We start from the raw sequence: 19,061 nt of genomic DNA, 5'->3' as shown, positions 1-19,061 counted from the left end.
CGATAGATTACATCTCATGTAGAAATTAAAGCATAGTAAAGCCTTTTCCCACAGGTATTAATTCTGAACTTGCAAATTAATAATTAAAATGTGACCACTGACTGGTTAAAAACATAAAATAATAAGCTCATTATCTCCTTTGAGGTATAAGATAAGTAGAGACATAGGAGGTAGCAATATTATCTTTGTGGTATTTATTGTTCACATCATACTCAGAAGTTTCACAATGACCAAATTTGGGATGTTAAAATTATAGGGAATGCGAGATTGAAAAGGGGAAAACCAAGTCAAAATATAATCCACACATGATGAGAAATTACATCTGTTCTTGTATTATGAGTGTTGTAGATATCAAACATGCCAAAGCCAGTGTTAATAGTTAATATAATAATGTTTGCACATAATATATACAGTAAGTTACTAATTTGACCTTTGACTGAGTTTTGGGGGTTGTGTATGTATCATTACTACCTCCTGGTGGCGAAATAGAGGAATAACTACAGTTCAGAGTCTAACCAGATCAAGATTAATTGTCAGTCATAACAGAAGTGTCCTACATTTATATTTACTGTTTTTTTTGTTTGTTTGTTTTGTTTTTTGTTTGCTTAAAAACATCTGGCTGCAGGCTGGACTGTAAAAACATGAAGGACCTCACTGATGTGCTTTAAATAAAGTTCACTGTGGCCTTTTTGCACCTAGTGAGTGTCATCTTTTAAATTCCACCAAGTCTCACGTGAGGTCTGTGTTGAACACATACAGTCTATGAGTCTATGAACTGAACTGTCAGATCTAAGAAAACCACACAATCTGCTGACACCTGGTGCTGTTTACTCCATATGGACACCACGGAGGCTGCAGAAAATAGCGCTAAGGCTAGCAGACGAGCAAACCTATACATAGCTGTTTCTGAGTCGGGTTCATTCGCAGTTTCTGTATCGGTAAATCACTGACATTAGTCAATATATTCACTGATAACTGAGAGGATGCTTCAAAGTTTTGCCACCCCGCGGGGAACGACGTGAACTACAGCGGCGGCTCAAAGCCCGGATGGAGCAGCCATTGGGGAAGTGTACAGGGCTTTAACGTAACTGAGGAGGGCTCTGTGGAATAAAAAAAAAGAGACAAAGTAAGAGGCGACCGAAGACAGAAATATTCAAGATCCGAAAGGCTCATTCGGCGACACACACACTTGAAAACCTCCACCGGGACTTGACTGCTTTCGGACACAGTATCCGAGGCGACAGACTTGAACTGTGGAAGTTGGGATACGTCCACACAGCGGAAAATATACAGCTGAGCCTGCGCTACAACTGCTAGCCACACGCTAAGCAGCACAACTAGCCACAGAGCTAATTGTAACTGAGCTGTGAACTTGCTTTCAAATCACGGGGGTTGAAATTCAGTCACAAGCTCAGGCTCTGTGAGAATCCAGGGACTTGCTTAATGAATTATGTCTGCCACAAGCATTGACCCTCAGGTAGGAAGGACGACGTACTTCGCCTGTAAAGAGCTTTCAAGCTAGCTACCTGCTAACGTTAACGATTTATTGGGCTATGGCTATTCCTCGGAAGTGCTAGCTAGCCACTAGCGTTGGCCGGTGCATGTAGCTAGCAAGTTAGCTGCATTCCGTTAAATTGTTAAATGTTGTAATGTTTTTGTAAGAACGATGACACTTAAACGTTAGCAGCCCGTTGTCAAACACATCTATAAAGAAATCATTTGCAGTGTAACCGACGAAGGAGAAAAAAGTCTCAGCCTTTGGCTGAATGCGTGAAATCTAAAGCTAGTTAAACAGATTTACATAAAGGCTCAGGTTAACTCATTCTATAGTAGTAATAGTAACTTTCAGTGTAATGTGTTCTGTTGTCTAGGTTGACCTAAATGGTTGTAGTCTGTTAAGGGAAACTAAGTTTTTAAGCTGCATCAAGGCTGGTGGCGTTCAGAAAGCCATTTTAAGGGAGCTACGTTAGTTAGCGAAGTTGTTTGTGAATTAACGCTAGCATTAGCTTGTTAAATAACAGAAGTTGTACACTACATTGTATATTTTATTAAACGAATGTCAGTAATCTCTATAGCCAGCCGTAATCATTTGCACTTTTAACTGTAGAGTAACTGTAGGTAGATGTTTTGCATTGCCTTTCTTCAGGAAGTAGTCTTATGTTCAGTTCCATGGCAATGAATAGATAACATCATGGACTGTAGTCAGTCCAAACCTACGTGTGAAATCTCAGACCTACTGAAAATAATCTTGTCATGTCTTTTTTTTCTCTCTTGTTTTTATGGTGCAACGTGGATGCAGAGATCAAAGGGACAAGCATCTAAAGGTGAGTCAAGATAAATTCTTTGGACATGTATAGTCTGGGCCTTCCTTTGCCAGTTAAATCAGCGACAGTCTCATTCTCTCTCTGACATCCACTGCTGTCAGGCTTCGCAGCATTCTGGCAGACTGGCTATATTATGCTGAGGATGTGATGGAAGGTATAGATTAAATTATTAAACTGAGGTGACAAGTTAATTTGCTATTGTGTCACTTTTCTCAGATGAAAAAGCCATACTGGAAAAGAAATATATTTTTCTTAATTAACTTGGCTGACTGTTTCCTAGATGCATTACTCAGTAGTCATGTATTCATATGTTGCAAAAAAAGTATTTAGATGTACACTCAGTGTTAAAAATGTGCAGTCTCTGACACTATTGTTTAACATCCAGCATGTCATTAAAGGGGCAAGTGGATTTAGGAAACCGCTGGTCACTGTGGATAAAATTTTTGAACCTGTGACTTTTTATGGAAGCATTCTGTTGTTTATTGCTATTTCCATGATGATAAGTTGTTAACGATGCTAACCACAGTTTTCCCAGCACAATGCTGGTGCAGTCTCTGATTTGAAGTTGTTGTTATGGTTTGGCATTTACATTTCTGGATGCATGAGGTTATGGTATCACAATATTGCATCTAAATGTATTGTTTGAGTGTGACACACTGCTGTAGTCTTGAAAGTTGTGAGTAAAATATTGCAGTTTGCTGTTTAGCAAGGAGTGGAAGTTTTGGTCAGCTCTGATAACTTGAGAGATATGGTTTATTCATGTTGTAATTCCTCAAATGCTTCATAATCCACATCATTACTGTCAGTCCTTATCATCAGGATGTTCCAATCATATTTCACTGAATGTTTTCATGACCAGAACCTGCTGTAGTAGTAGTGGATTGAATTATGTCACAGCCTTACGGTTGAATAGCCACCTATTGTGCTGGCAGATATTCAGTATTTCAACTCTTAATGTGTGGACTATAAACATAAATAAGCAGTTACACATTATTTTTTTCAAACCCATCACTACTGCTTGTTCTGCAGAATGATTACCCAGTATTTCATTGTTTTCAGTTCTTCTCCAGCATTGGTGTTGGTGGCAATACTGTTGTATGTTTTTATGATGTCACCTTTGATCAGCTGCAGTTGTTGGAAAAGGTGGAGTGGCAGACAGGTCTCGAGTCATTCTTTACCTGTAGGTCCGGCTGGCAACAAGCCACAGGCTGATTCACCTGCAGGGCAGGCTAATGTCAAGCTCCACAGGGCTATCTGGGATAGCTTACTAATTTTCATGTTACGTTTGTTTGTGTCTTTTGGGAAAATGCATGCAGTAGGGACAGACAAATGTGAGTTCTAAAAGACACTTGTGAATGTTTCCTTTTGATATATTTATACCCATACGTAATCCAAGGGTTATCTTTAAATCTGTTGTATGCTTTATTGGCAAATGCAGCTTCATAAATTAAACAAAATTGTCACCCATACATGTAAATGTTCATTATTGCAATTTTGTCTTTGTAGTGCAAAATGGTTCACTGCATCAGAAGGAGACTGTCCATGACAATGACTTTGAGCCATACCTTACTGGTCAATCAACTCAGGTAAAGTCCGCTCTCCATCTTCTATCACATTATTTTCAAGTATAGTGGTCATTTTCAAATGCTGCATTATGGGAAATGTTCACACAGTGACCTGGAAAACAATTAAACTGATGGCCTTGGCATTGAACTGTGTTTGCTAACCATTACCTGAAACAAAACTGTAGTGTAAAGCAAATACTTTAGCAAACAACGTTTTATTTATGTTTACAGGCTAATTTTAACATTGCTGACTTTCACTCATTTATTCAGAACAACAGCTACCAATCCATCACCGACCCCTACCTGTCCAGCTACTACGCTCCTTCCATTGGATTTCCATACCCACTCAGTGAGGCTCCCTGGTCCACAGGTGGGGACCCCCCGATTCCATACCTCACCCCCTATGGACCCTTAAGTAATGGAGACCATCACTTCATGCCGGACACAGTCTTTGGCCAGCCAGGGGGTTTGGGAAGCAGTATCTACCCTCACAGGTTTAACTTTTTCCCTGAAAACCCTGCCTTCTCTGCTTGGGGCACAAGTGGCTCCCAGGGCCAGCAGACTCAAAGTTCAGCCTACGGTGGCAGCTATAGCTATCCTCCCAGCTCCCTGGGAGGCACTCTGGTGCCTGATGGTCAGACTGGCTTTCACAATGACACCCTGAACAAAGCCCCTGGTATGAACAGCCTGGAGCAGGGTATGGTTGGTTTGAAGATCGGTGGGGATGTCACTGGTCAGGGGTCGGGTGTCAAGGCTGTGGGATCTGTGATTGGTGGACCTGCGGTGGCAGCCACAGGAAACGGAGCCACACCTATTGGAATGCCACCACCTAAACCCACCTCTTGGGCGGCCATTGCCAGCAAACCTGCTAAACCACAGCAGCTGAAAGCTAAGGTGAAGCCAGGAATGCCCAATCCAGGGGGAGCTCTCCCCCCACCACCCATCAAACACAACATGAACATTGGGACCTGGGATAAGGGCCCAGTGACTAAAGTAGCCACAGCTCCACTGCAGCAACAGCAGCCTCTTGGCCTGCCTCATGCCATGCCACCTCAAGCCCCCATGCAGCAAGGACCCATGCAGCCCCCCCCTCCCCAGTCTTTGGTGCAGCCCCAGATGCAGCCTATGGCCTTACAGCCCCAGCCTCCCCATCACCAGCACCATCAGCCACCACCACAGCCCTACCAAAACCACACCCAGCCCCCACAACCCCAGACCCGCTGGGTTGCCCCACGCAACCGAAACCAAGGCTATGGGCAGGGTGGTCCTGGCCATGATGGTAGTGGGGTGATGGGTGTGGTTGGTGGTGGGAACAACGGCCCCCAAACATCTGCTAGTCAGGGACCTGGTGTAGAGTCCCACCCAGTGCTGGAAAAGCTGCGTGCCTCCCATAGCTACAACCCCAAGGACTTTGAATGGAACCTGAAGAATGGTCGTGTTTTCATCATCAAGAGCTACTCCGAGGACGATATTCATCGCTCCATCAAGTACTCCATCTGGTGCAGCACGGAGCATGGCAACAAGCGGCTGGACTCAGCGTTCCGGGCCATGAATGGTAAAGGTCCTGTGTATCTGCTGTTCAGTGTCAATGGCAGTGGTCATTTCTGTGGTGTGGCAGAAATGCGTTCACCAGTGGACTATGGGACCAGTGCTGGTGTTTGGGCACAGGACAAGTGGAAGGGCAAATTTGATGTGGACTGGTTGTTTGTTAAGGATGTGCCTAATAGCCAGCTGCGCCACATCCGCCTGGAGAACAACGACAACAAGCCAGTGACCAACTCCCGTGACACCCAGGAGGTTCCTCTGGAGAAGGCCAAACAGGTGCTCAAGATCATCGCCACCTACAAACACACCACCTCCATCTTTGATGATTTCTCCCATTATGAGAAGAGGCAGGAGGAAGAGGAGGAGGTGCGCAAGGTGGGTACAATCATCTCATTCTGTTACCTTGAGTAAACCAACAGGGTTTTTGATTCCCTTTTACTAGAGAACAGGGCTAGTCCCGTGCTTAAGTTACTCACATAGATGCTGCTACATTTGACTGTTGATGTATGAGAAGGTAATTCTTGCTTTTGTTTCTTCTTGTTTGATCGTTTTGCCAGACTTTTGAACCTGCTCAGATACAGAACCGCTCTCGGTTGGATCAGGTAAAGAACTGTCCTGTTTTCTTGTTGTTGTCATTAACTATACCATTAGTATTATGCTTATTAATTAGTGCTTTCAATTGTGGTGTTCACACAGTGAAGATGAAATTTTACGTAATATATTATTTTGCCATTGCTTTAAGTAGATATGTGTGAATGTCTCTTCAACCAAAAGTCCTGTAGTTGACTGCACTGTCATGTCGCATTTATTTGCCTAATGTTACTTCTTTGTTGTTCTCTCTCCAAACAGGAGCGCCAAAACAGGAATAAACAATAGAAGACATTTATCCTTGGCTTGATCAACAGTTACACTAGGACTTGATTTAAGAGACAGAAGAATATGAAAATGCAACCAAGCCCTTCATTTTTTTTTTCTATTTAATCCTGGTGAATCTCTGCCATTGTCGAGACTTGTGCTTTTTTTGCCCCATGTACCACCACTTCTTGTGCAGGGATAACAAGCTGATTTAATGTATTACCTAGCCACACACTCTTTAGTTTTTATTTTTTTTTTGTTTTGAGTATAGTTTTCCTCTCGTTCCATCACGTACTCTTCTCTCACCAGACTGGTTTTCTCTCTCTTGCCCCCATCCCCTCCTCTTTCCAATTGAATCAGGGTTTGACTGCACCATGGAGAAAAAAATCTGCCACTTTATATTTCAGTACAATCAGGAACGGATGTGTCCTGCCCCTATTTGTCCATTTGGGGGCAACATTGCCATGCTTCAGAGGTTTAACTGTGCCAACAGGGTTGGAGGATCCCAAAGGCAATGTCGGACTTGGAACTGTGCGATAATAAAACTTCAATGGTTTATCTATTTTTCATTCAAATCGACAAAATCTCTATTTTTTGGCTTACTACTGACAATTTTCATTTCAGAAACCTGTTTTCTGGAGCCTTAATGTTTTTTTTCTAATTATCGGTGACTTCTCAAAAGAACTGCTCAAACAGTGACACTGCTGGAGAAATCAGGGATAGTGTGAAGTCACACGGGACTCGAGACATTTCAGAGGAGGAATTGCAATGGCCTCTGGGAAAGAAATAGCGGATGTGTCCTCCACAACCAGAACTCTCACCATTTAAATCAAAAAATTGTACTATTGACATCTTTCACACCCCTTTGCTTTGCATTCTTTGATGTCTGTCTTGAAGGGGTCTTTTTGTATGTTTCATCAGGAGTTTCTGCTTGTGTACACAACCCAGTCTGAGAGAATTGTTGCATCCACCATTTTAAATTGCTTTATCAGAATTATGTAATGATGTAACTGCTACATTGAATTGTTGCTACTGCATTTTTGTTCTGCGAAAAGGGGGAGCGTTCACGTAATTGTCCATTCACCGTCATCCTGTCTTAATCCTCTGTTTATTTTATTTTTTTTCCTCGAATTTGGTTTTGCTAAGTCTATCATGTTGGTCGTAATGCTAAGCTTTAACGTAGGAGCCTATATATTCATGGAGAAAGCCTAAAAATGTATAACCTAAAAATTAATGTAACTGATTTACTATCGAGTAAGAAAAAAATAAGAATGAAATGTGGTTTCTGTGTGTTTTTTGGTTGTTGCAACTATAGTTTGTTCTAGACTGAAACCATTGATTATGATACAGTAAAGTACTTTGAGGTATGTTAACAGAAAAAAAAAAAAGATTGGATATTAAAAAAAATGAAATCATTAATAGATGTGTGTGCCCATGCATGGCAAGCTGCAATATAGTAAGTCTGCAGGAGATGTTAAAGCTATTGTCCTCCCTGCAGCTTGTCTTTAGGGTCAAGGTGCTGTTTTTAGGTAACAGTTTTTTAAGGAAAAAACAACAATGTGCCCCTGTTCTCATGTCATTCAGTGAAGAACGTTCAAAGCCAGAATGCAGATTATTTGTTTGCGAGATCAGCGTTTGGGATCAGCAGGTTTTCTCTTTGGCTAGTTTGAATTTGTCACTTCAGTATTTTGTGGATTGCAAGGTTACAAATGATGCAGAGAGGAATGCTGCTAACAGATATGGCTGCCTCTTTCGTTGGAAGGGATCTTTTCTCGTTTGTGTGTTTGTGTTAATCTGATGTAGCCTCATGGTGACTGAATTCAATTTTCAGATTCCACTTCTCGATTTTCTGTTTGAAATGTTTGATCTGAAACCGATAATGTTGTTGGTTGCACCTGTTCAGGTGAATGTGGCCTGGACAGTAAGCTGTTTGTGTTTTCAGATTAGGTAATGTACATGCTGTTTGATTCTGTTGGAACCTTGCCCCGTTCTACTGTTGAGATGGCAGGAGTGCTGCACTTTGATGAAGTAACTCATGTGTGAACTGTGTCCTTCACAGCAGTATTTCCAGATGTATGAAGCTCTGTTTGTTATTTCTACCTGGCCAGTGTACCCACCTGCAATCTAGAGAACTGACCTCTGACAGTAGCCTTTCCTTCTTCTTCTCCGTTTCACCTGCACTAATCAATATCTAGGTTATCCAAGCAATACAGTGAACGCCCTTCACATGTTTGCCTTCACCATCGCCGCTCTCTCCGTGCAGCGTAGAGTCAGGGGGGACATGAGAAGCTAAAGGATGCCGTCGAAGACTTTGTCGCAGCCGTCTTAGCCTCAGGAAGCTGGTTGTGATTGTAGTACAGGACTAACGTGCACGTTAACTGTCTGAAGATGTTTGCTGAAAGAGGGATGTCAGGATAGCCATGAAAGTATATTTATGAACACTACAAAAGGAGAAATGACATGAGATACTAAATCGACATTGGTTATCTTCTAGACCACAGCTGTAGTGGATATACCTTGTTCAAAAGATCTATCTTGGTTTTTCTTTATAGAAGAAATCAAGCCTTAATAAACTGTCCATTCAGAAATTACCTTGTCTTGATCTCATGAATTCTCTGTTAGCAGCTAACAGACGCCTACAGTGACAAACCGAGGAAGCTATGTAGGGCAGCTTTAGTGCTTAACTGTCACTGAAAAGTTTTCCGAGCTGTAACTGTTGTATTCTGCCCACCATGTTTTAAACAGCTGTATTCTGTATGCTGTGCCGTTATCAAAGCTGTCTTTTGTTTCCACAGTTTCAGACGGTCCGCCAAAGAGTTGGAGTGCACAGATGAAATGCTGCTGCGTGGGATGAAATGTTTCTTAATTAAAAATTTATTAAATGGACTCTGACATTTCTGTGGCTAACCAAACCTTAAAAAAATACTTACAGGCTTTAAATTGGAATCTGTGTGCATGTAAGAAGAGTCTTTTTTTTTTTTTTTTTGATAATCCAGTTGTTTAGCCAGAGATGGTCTGCACATTCTCTTTAAGGCCCTGAAAATGTAGATTGTTTTTTTGTTTTTTTTAGAACGTGTTCGTTCCACAGTGGATTTTCTTTTCTTTCTTTAACAGGAGCTCTCCATGGTGCTGATCCTCTGGTTTGGAAGAACTGCTGGTGGAATGTAACAGTCACCAACTGAAGCAAAGAGTGAGAACGCTGTAAGTAGATGGAACATTTTCTTGCGTCTTAGATGTATGTGAGGGTCATTCAAAAGAATGAATCGCCCTCAGATGAGCAGGGATGTTCTCTGTTACACATCGATGTTACAAGCTAGCTAATATGTCATTTTCATGTTTACATTTATTAAATAAACTCCCATCAAATATGGCTCTGCAAATGTGACATGCATGGAACAAAGTTGGCATGACCATGTGTAATTCCTCATAAAATAATCACAAGAACAAGTAGGAAACTGAGTGTAGCTCAGACTTTATTTGTAAATGTACAAAACATACATCCAACTGAGGTAAAATATAGCAAACAGACTCTCTACTCTGATTGTCAGGTTAGCAAATGCCCAACACAAAGTAAATTAGAAACATAAAAAAATGTTTTAACCTTTTAATTGAATAAATAATACAAAAATATGTATTCATGTCATATGTATTATTATGCTGGTTGTTTAAAATTTATTACTCTGTCCTTTAATTATGATAATGCTTTTTTTAGAACCTGAATGTTCAGCTTCCATGAAATAAGCCCATATTGAACTAATGATGCTGGAACATGAAAGAAAAATGCAACTTTTGACAATTTGAGGTTAATTTAGTTCATTCATTTGTCTATAAAATAACCTTTATTCAAAAATATGAGTCAAAGGGATAGATTTGGTTGTTAAAATCACACTTCTCTCAGCTGAATTTTAATGTTTTGTCTAGAAAAAAAAAACAAAACGACGCCCAGGATAGAATGTAGAAACAATATTCTATTTTGGTTTTCACAGCCAAGCAATAGCTTGTTTAAAAGTAAAATAAAATCCGAGTCGATGTGTTGAGATACAGTGCATTTCGTGCGTGTTTATCTTGTTTAGTCCGGTATTCATCGTTATGGCCGTCAGTGGTGTCCACTTTCAGCGATGCGCTGTCAGATGGACGCCTGTAGGTGGCATTGAATCACTTATAGTCTATATGCTGACTCCATCCGAATAAACACTGCAGCCGTCGTTAGTTTGAATCCCCTGGAGGCTCCTCAGCCTCTGTTGGGCCTGAGGTCTGAGCCACACAGTCAAGGTGTGGTGGACTGGAACTGCTGGCCTACTTTTGGCTCTTGAAATGATTTAGCATACTTCAATTTCAGCGGAAACAAAATACTTTTTAAAAAATGAGAATACAGCCCACGCCTTCGTGATGGCCTCTATTACGTACTGTAAAAAATTTTCAGGACTATAGCAGACTACTAAAGATTTAACATTCACCACTAAGCGCCGTGTATGTTTCCATTATCAGACGCACACGAGGTTTGGGTTTAATTTCTAGGCTGGATTTGCAGCCGATGCGTCAAAAAAACTGAGTTTTAGTTTAACGCTGTTTTTTAAACATTTATCATTTATTATTTTAGCATTTCATATTTAGGTCACTCCTCCCGCTTTTTGGAATTGATTGTGCTGCCTGACAATGAGCACATTTTTTTACATGGAAGGGATAAGAGTGGCGCACTTGAAAATTAAAGCCTTCCACTGAGTCCTAAATTTAAAAAAAAAAATCAAGTTGAGATGCATTAAAGGGGATCATAAATTTAAACGTTTGGCAAATATTTTCTGTAGGTAAAATCCTAAGGAGGGCCACTGACCCCACTTGGCGAAAGTCCAGTTGGTTTTCTAAACCTACGTCGTATCTGCTGCATTTTAGATTTAACTGATAGATGGAGATCAGATTAAACCGACATTAAAAATCTAGATTTTGGACTAACGACAGGATAAAAATGTTACCGGGGGTAACCTCATTTTACACTGTAGTTGCCTATTAAAGTACGCATTGCGTCCATCCAAACACACGCACACACATAGGGACGCGTACACGCGCTCAGTTGAGTGACAGTACAGCAGTCAGCTTTATTCTGCTGCTGAAGGTTGGCAGCAGCCAGGGCCTGTTTTTTTGTGGCATTGAGGGTCAAAGTAGTAAAAACTACAGCTTGCGGCCTGGTGGAATAATAAACGGCTAAAAACGCGAAGCATGATGCTGTGCAGATTCCTCTCTTGGCATTCACCGCGTGCCTTAATTGTATGGACATTAAATCAAGGTCCGCTGTGAACACGCAGAGTGACAACCCTTGAAGAAGTCGCCTTTCTCACCCTGCTGATGGGCGCAGAATGAAGCCAAGCGCGCAGTGTTCTCACCCTGTCTGACTTCCACACGCTCAAACCTCCAGCATCTTCCGCCAAGGAGGATGCAAGACCGCATGACTGCGATTTAAGTAGCCTCCAGCTCCCGTTTCTGTGCCCGCGCTCGACTGTACACACACGCACATACACACACACACTGATTCTCTCTCACACGCACACAAAATTAAAGCCGATTTGCAGCACAATCGCGCGCACATACACACGCATTTGGACACTCAAATCTAAAGTCGATTTATAGCCTACACCAGCAATAATGCGCACCGCCACATTCTTCTCCTGCGCCTCTTTTGGATTCCACGCAAAGAAATATTGATATCACTGCGCCACAGCTCGGCGTCAGACCCCATCAGAACACGGCCCACAGTCAAAGGATGTAAATCAAAGCTTGCACCTGGACACAAAAAAAGAAACCCCCAGCATGGCATTTGCAACAGCCGTCTACTCTCTAAATCGGTGGTGGTGCGTCTTTACGCATCTCCTGGCAGGTAAACCTCGCCGCACAGAATGACAGCTCAAGCTACACAGCCTCTCGCTTTGTCCTTCCTCAAAACCACTCAATCTACACCGTTACCCTGACCCCCCAAAAAGACACAAAGACAAGAATGAGAAACAGAAGGAAGCAAGCGGTCGTGCGTCACGACGCTATTTGTTTGAAGTCATACATCCCACTGCGAAGAGTACTGTATGTTCCATTTAACTTGGCTTGAATGCAGTTCCTCGACTTGTCCATGATCAACGCCCTCGGACAAAACGCGCGATGCCTCCTCTCTCCTCTCATGCAGCTGACAAACTACAGAAGGCTACTTTTACATGAGGCTACAGTATCTATGGGGGGAAAAAACACCAAGTCGCTCTAGCATATCCCTAAAGCTGCTGCAGGCGGGGAGGCTGGCGCTCTCGGCTCAGAGGTGGGGAAAATGGCTTCTTCGTCTTCAGAAATGTCCTCTCTCCACTAAGAGTCAGTCGGTTCCTTTCTCGGTTCGAGTCTTTTTAATCTGACCCATTTCAGGCACAATCCAGCCCTGGATGCATGCCCCCCTTCTCTCTCTCTCTCTCTCTCTCTCTCTCTCTCTCTCTCTCTCTCTCTCTCTCTCTCTCTCTCTCTCTCTCTCTCTCTCTCTCTCTCTCTCTCTCTCTCTCTCTCTCTCTCTCTCTCTCTCTCTCGGGCTGTGTGATCCACTGTCTCCCGGATTAGAGCGCCCCTCTCTTCCCATCCTAGACAATTGCGAGTCTCTGCTGATTGGGCTTCAGCGCAAGAGGATTACATGGGCGCACAATGACGTCATGGCCCGGGGCCCAAGCCACCACCACCACCCCTCCCTCCACCACCCTTCCTCACCCCCTACCCCCCCACCCCCATTAAAACCAAATCCTCATCAGCCCCAAATGTCCTTGAAACCGGCGACCTGACTTTCTGCAGCGCGTCATGCATGCATCGGCGCAGCCTGACCGTTTGCGGCTGCAAGATGGCAGGCTGGCTTTGAAGGGGATGACCGAAAATTTACTAAAAAATGCAACGTAGGCTGCATGCAGAAGAAGACAAAATGCCACGAGAGCTCCAGTGTCGCCTGTGTGCACCTGAATGGCAGCACCTTGACGGTTTTGCCCCGTGCAGGTGCGCGTCCACGTCCGGCAGGTTGATTTTTTTTTTTTTTTCACTTCAGATGGTGTCTCAGGTTTATGGTGAATACAAACACAGATAAGCTCAACTGTGGCCTGCTACCATTATGGTTTGCAAACGCGCCAAATAAAGTTTTCATCGGAAACCTAAAGCACAGCCCCATTGGCCTCCACACCTAAATTATGCCAAGATGTAATGGCGAGCAAAAGGTGGAAGATTTTCAACATTGCTTAAAAACATTGTTTATCTGATTAGCCTGTTGCAGATACAGACTATATTACGCGTGGTGCAGGCCCACATCAGCATTCAGTTGTTTTCCCTTTGGGACTAAACGTTTTATGTAACATTTACTTCGAACTGCATGTTTGCAAAATCTGCAAAACTGCGCAGTGTTCACGGTTGTTCTTCTAAGGCCTGTGGCCTGTGATCCGGGATGATCAGGACCCCCATCACATGCTACTGCAGCACAGTTACTGCTTCTGCATTAAAGGGGAATACAGAAAAAATACGCATTTAAGCAATGCACAAGCACAGGAGATATCTTCTAACCTAAATGACTGTGTGATAAATTGTAATTAATGCAGTAGTTTCTTCATAAACTCTGAATAGAACAGTTATTTGCTTTTTAGCTTTAAAGGTCCTGACTTGGTGACTCTTGTGCCATTTAGGTGGATATTTGTCAGCGTCCATTTTTGTTTTAATCTAGTATAGCAGATGGATATTTTTGCCTGTTGCTTCCATTTCCATTATTCAGATTCTCAAAAGTACTTTTACATATTTTCTCTATTTACCTCAATCAAATGAAGGCGCTCGTTCTCTGTTTTTGTTGGCTATTTTTGCTTGATTTTTAAAAAAAATCTGAAGCAGTTTACCATCAATTAGTGTAACTGAGCCTTTGGCTTTATGATTGTTTTCATGACCTTCTCCTCACACATTCAACTCCTCTCCACATTGCCTCACATCAAGGCCTACATGCATTCATATTATGCATTTAAATACGTTCCGATGAAATCCCACTGGATTAGATTGATTTCTGTCCCGGAAGAAAATTTCACTGCATTTTCAAATGTTTCTCTCTTCTTCTGCAGCTTGTCTCTATACCTCCCACTGTTGGCTGAACAAAGAGATGGAGTGGAGGAACCGTCAGCGGTGTTTAGGATGAAACCGCTGCCCTATAGTCTCCATAACCGAACGCAAATGCGCTCTTGTTTTTCCAAACAAATGCAATTATTAACTATTTGAACATATTTAACATATTGCCTCATCTCACCCCTCCGTCGCAATCTGCATCTGAAAACGAGCTTCCTGCATCTACATTAATGCAAGACAATTCACTACCTCAGCTCATTTGTTAGGCCTGTAAGACTGTGGGCTCCCGCTGCCAAAATTGAGCAAAATGCAATAAGCCGTGCTGCAGGAGAAGCGTCCTCTGTCCAAATATAGCCTATACTGATAAATCCACGCCGGCTTGGACTCAAAAAAATCCTTTGTTCAGTGTCTTACTCTCGTCGTTGCTGGCATCCTTCAGCTATGCACCATACTGTGGCTCCATCACATCTTCTCTCCATTTTGTGCAACCGCAGGCTTTCAGCTGTGCAAAGGAGGGGGAAAAATGCATGCGAGCATAACGCCTAAACTTTAGTCAAGAAATACATTCCGTCTCTCCACATGCACGATGAAGCACACAGGAGCGAGGTTGTGCATTGAATTGCTGTTGCTTTTTCTCCTCGTCTCTCCCTCTGCCGAGCTGAGCGGCCTCCACATCTTAAGCTGAATGAAGGGGGAGTTGTCCCTGTGCATTACAATGACATTCAGGCCCCATTCATTCAGCCACTGTCTAACGGTCTTTGGACAGCAAATGCACCCCCATCGGGGGGTCGCAGCCCCCTCATTACACCCCCAATCCCAACACGCAGCCCCCCACAATAGCCCCAACAAAAGAGAGAAGAGAGTCGGCCCCAGTTGTGCGAGCTGCGGCCCCTGGACTTCTGAGGTATGCTGGGAAAATATGCCTGTGCATTTGAATTGCATTTAAAGAAACGTGCCGCGGAGGAGTTGAACGCGAAGCTTGCCACCAAAAGCACTGCAAAATAAATATGTATGCACTTTCTAATTTCTCCACGCCTGTCTTTATCAGCTCCCCGCAGCAGGTGCACGCAGAGCTTCACACCAAGGTTCAAATCAGGTGATGCAACTTGCAAAATGTTGCCTCGTTTAATCGCAGTGTGCGCGTAAAGGCGATGAATGCGCGCAGTCTTATGCACAGCAAAGTTGGCGCAAACATCTGACAAAAAATGTATAGTGAAGGAGCACAGAGAGGCGAGCTTCAGGATCTGGCTCTTATTCAAATCTGCACAATTACGCATATGCAAGGGAAAGTTGAGTTTATTCTCTCTGCGTAAAAACGCACCGTGGATGTAGAGTGTAAGTGAATTTAAAACAACTAATTTACAAAGAGAGGGAAATATTTGTCTTTAAAATGTCCAGACAATGGATGTAGCCTTAATGGCATAAGGAGGGATTTAAATATTTGTTTTGTAGAAATAGTAAAACTGGTTGTAAACAAGAAACATCAGCATCTCAATTGTTTTCGTTGTTTCTCGGTCGTTTGTGTATTCGCCTTAAAGAAATAATTTTTGAATTTATGTAAAATATTGATCGAGCTGAGTAATAATAATAATAATAATTTATAATGGGCAGAACCGGTGCCAGGCTGAAATAGTGGAGAGATTGTCCCGGTGTGTGGAGACAACTTTCCCAGGAAAATCATACCGATTTCCGAAATGCTGTTGAAGGCCCGAATAGGCACAGCTGGGCATCTGCTTATGGTCCTATTCATCAGGAGGAGGGAGAGGTCAGCACTGCAGCCCGATGGGCAGCTCCGCACTATAAGCTCGTTATGCAGATATACACAGCTTATAGTTTATAGCAGGACTCCAAAATACTCCAAATAAACCACCTTCATGAGGTGATCAGAAAAGTCACACAAATTTGTGTCGTTCACGTATTCATCCATGACTTACTCTGAAGATATGCATGTGTTTCAATTTGAAATGTTATAATTGTCATCCAAATGATTAATTTTATTAGCCGACTTTCTTATTTTCTTTTTTTGCATATTTATATTTACATTGCATTTTTCCCCCCACACCTTTTTGTTTTGTTTAATACTTTTTTTTCCTAACAGGACAAAACATTTGAATTTAGGGAAAATTGGCTCCAAGGAAGAAAAAAAAGCAAGCAAACAAACAAAAGGGGAAAAAAAACGTGCTGCTAAGCCATTCATAAATGCAGGAAATTTGCTTTAAAACAGTGGCTGAAGTTTATCAAAGAGAAAAGAAACGAATCTCCGGTGCATTTTCCCCTAAACCTCCCACACTTTTATACTGGCACTGCTACTTGTTTTGAGAGGCATATAAAGAGGTGTAATTTTGCAAACATTTCTTAAGTGCAGAGAGCCAGAAGGACCCTCTAGTATTGTCCAGGGAGAGAAAGAGAAACACGTTGACAAAGGAATCCATTGTTCCTGGTGAACAATTCAAGGGGCCTAGTAAGCTGTCCTCTACGATCAGGCAGCCGGCCGCTGATTTGAATGCAAGGGGCCCCTCCAAGGAGAAATGGTAATATATGGCAAGATACTACAAACACTAGCCTATATTAAACCATGCAAGTCGTTTATTACCAACTTCTGTACACACACAAACACACACACACTGCAGGCAAGCAGAGAGATAAGCTGGGAGCTGGAAGTTTGAGGAAAACTTTACTGTACTTTGGATGCACTGTTACACCTGCCCAGGATAGAACAAACTTTTTTTTTTTTAGAGCCTCAGTAATGCTACTGTGGACCACATGGTCACAGGTAAGCTTATAATGATATGGAAATGCTAATTATTTATTCATTTTTAAAATTCTACTGTACAACTCGTTTGTGCTCATAGAAAATTAAATATAGTCTAATTTAATACACCTCACAGTCTTCTCCACCTACTGCAGCGGATTTTATGTTCCCATGGTAATCTGAAATATTATGAAATGTGATGTTAGCTCATAAAGTTACAACGTACCTCTGCAGTGAAGAAAGACATTTTTCAGAATGAATTGTTTTAAAATGATTGTATCCTGATAATATTTTTATGTAGCTACAACCCCTAGTGTTTGATATTTTAATTTATTTTCATTCTAGCAAGCAAATAATAAAACAATTTAATATTTATTTCAATAATTATGTTGTAATAATTATATTATATAATAATTATATAAGCACACACTAATTAAAAAAAAGAAAAGTGAAAAAGCAAATGTGCAAAGAATGGTTACCGTATTTCCCTCCAAAGTTGTCCTAAAAGTCATCTTTGTATGTTGTGGACTCTTTGTAAAGTTTTGGCCGCGCAAAGCAGAAAGACTTAAAATCCAAGATGTCACCGTTTGTCATTTTACAATGAGAAAATCACACTGCACATTTGTTGAGGGATGAACTGTCACTTGTCTGGCTCAGAACAATGACTTGTGTACACACACACACACACACACACACACACACACACACACACACACACACACACACCCTCTCTCTCTCTCTTTGGCATGTTGTAAACACAAAAAGTACAATTCCTCAAATTATCATGTCGTACACACAGGTCCCCAGCAATCCCTCATTTGGATGTTCCATAGATGAATGAATTCCATTTGTCCTTTGCTTTGTGGACTCCATATCAATAATGTTGGGCCACTTGAGCATCTTGAGCGAGGTGAGCATCAGCGCTAATGTAGAGGTCCTTGACTCTATCTGATAAATGTCATGAGCTGTTTGCATTGATCTGTTTGTCACACAGTCAGTAGAAAAGGGTCATTATCCTGTCTGATTCTGTGCATTTATCGTACGTTTGAAATGCTATTGAATCTCAGCTCTCTCGAAAAAGTGTGTGTGTGTGTTTGTGTTTTTGTATGCGTATTTACTTCTGCACCCAAATGCATGCATGTGTGTGTGCATTCAAGGAAAAGATAGAAAAGCCTCGAATCGATATCTGGTAGAATTAGTGATTATATAAAGACAGATTGCAGTGGTGTTGGTGATTAGACCTTATGTTCCTTCTTGTGAATGGCACAGACTGATATATAAGACTCGCAAAATTTTACTTGAATGCACGTGTTCATATTGGCTACATAGGTCTTTTTATACAGGCATGTTACCCATTAATACATATTGCAATTAGACTGTACATTAATAAAGCTGCTCCTCGGTCATGTACTCCAGTCTGAGCAGTCAGCAGGCTGAAGTGGAAATAGACTCCTGAGCAGGACACACTGAATAATCAGGAACATTATCTACCTCTGCAGATATTCATTGCTCGCTGTTGTAAAACAAGTCAAATTCCAGTGAATGTAACACTGTGGCAGCAAAGACATTTTCTCTTTTTTTTTTTTGTATTCCACAGAGATGGAGAGCAAAGGTGACACCAGTGCTGAGGTGAGTTTTACACAAATCTTGCATGTCAGCCGTTCACATGAAAACAAAGACACACGCTTAACCTCCCTTCAAAGCGTTGCTCTTACTGATGCTCATTCATGCCCAGCGGATGACACACACACAGCATGCAAACCTGCAACAATTCAATAAACTTATGCACAGCTTTTCCCATCCACACACTGTGACTAAACCTCGCTTTCGTCTCATATTCACAGCACACTGCTCCTCTACACTGTCAGTTAACCCTGCAATTAACCCGCACCTCAGCCAAACATCATTAGGGAGAGAGAGAGAGAG

General features: G+C 42.0%; 1 protein-coding gene and 1 long non-coding RNA gene across 2 annotated transcripts in view; both read left to right on the top strand.

The window, feature by feature from the left end:
* The first annotated feature begins 992 nt into the window (after nt 1-992).
* LOC110949809 (YTH domain-containing family protein 1) lies at nt 993-8,880 on the top strand. The gene is made up of 6 exons (XM_022192053.2): nt 993-1,477; nt 2,300-2,324; nt 3,831-3,910; nt 4,160-5,809; nt 5,992-6,036; nt 6,284-8,880. Exons 1-6 carry the CDS (start codon nt 1,451-1,453, stop codon nt 6,308-6,310), a joined length of 1,854 nt encoding a protein of 617 aa, XP_022047745.1. The 5' UTR covers nt 993-1,450; the 3' UTR covers nt 6,311-8,880.
* Nucleotides 8,881-17,927: 9,047 nt separating this feature from the next.
* Nucleotides 17,928-19,061, top strand: part of LOC127534538 (uncharacterized) — a 76,013-nt gene continuing 74,879 nt past the window's right edge. Inside the window, exons 1-2 of the long non-coding RNA XR_007942694.1 lie at nt 17,928-18,045; nt 18,733-18,764. This is a non-coding gene — a long non-coding RNA (uncharacterized LOC127534538). The remainder of the gene's footprint in view (nt 18,046-18,732; nt 18,765-19,061) is intronic.

The sequence above is a fragment of the Acanthochromis polyacanthus genome, chromosome 6 (assembly GCF_021347895.1).
Source record: "Acanthochromis polyacanthus isolate Apoly-LR-REF ecotype Palm Island chromosome 6, KAUST_Apoly_ChrSc, whole genome shotgun sequence".
In the NCBI taxonomy this organism is placed as follows: domain Eukaryota; kingdom Metazoa; phylum Chordata; class Actinopteri; family Pomacentridae; genus Acanthochromis; species Acanthochromis polyacanthus.
The sequence above is the reverse complement of the archived record's forward strand: the minus strand, read 5'-3'. Positions and strand labels throughout refer to the sequence as shown.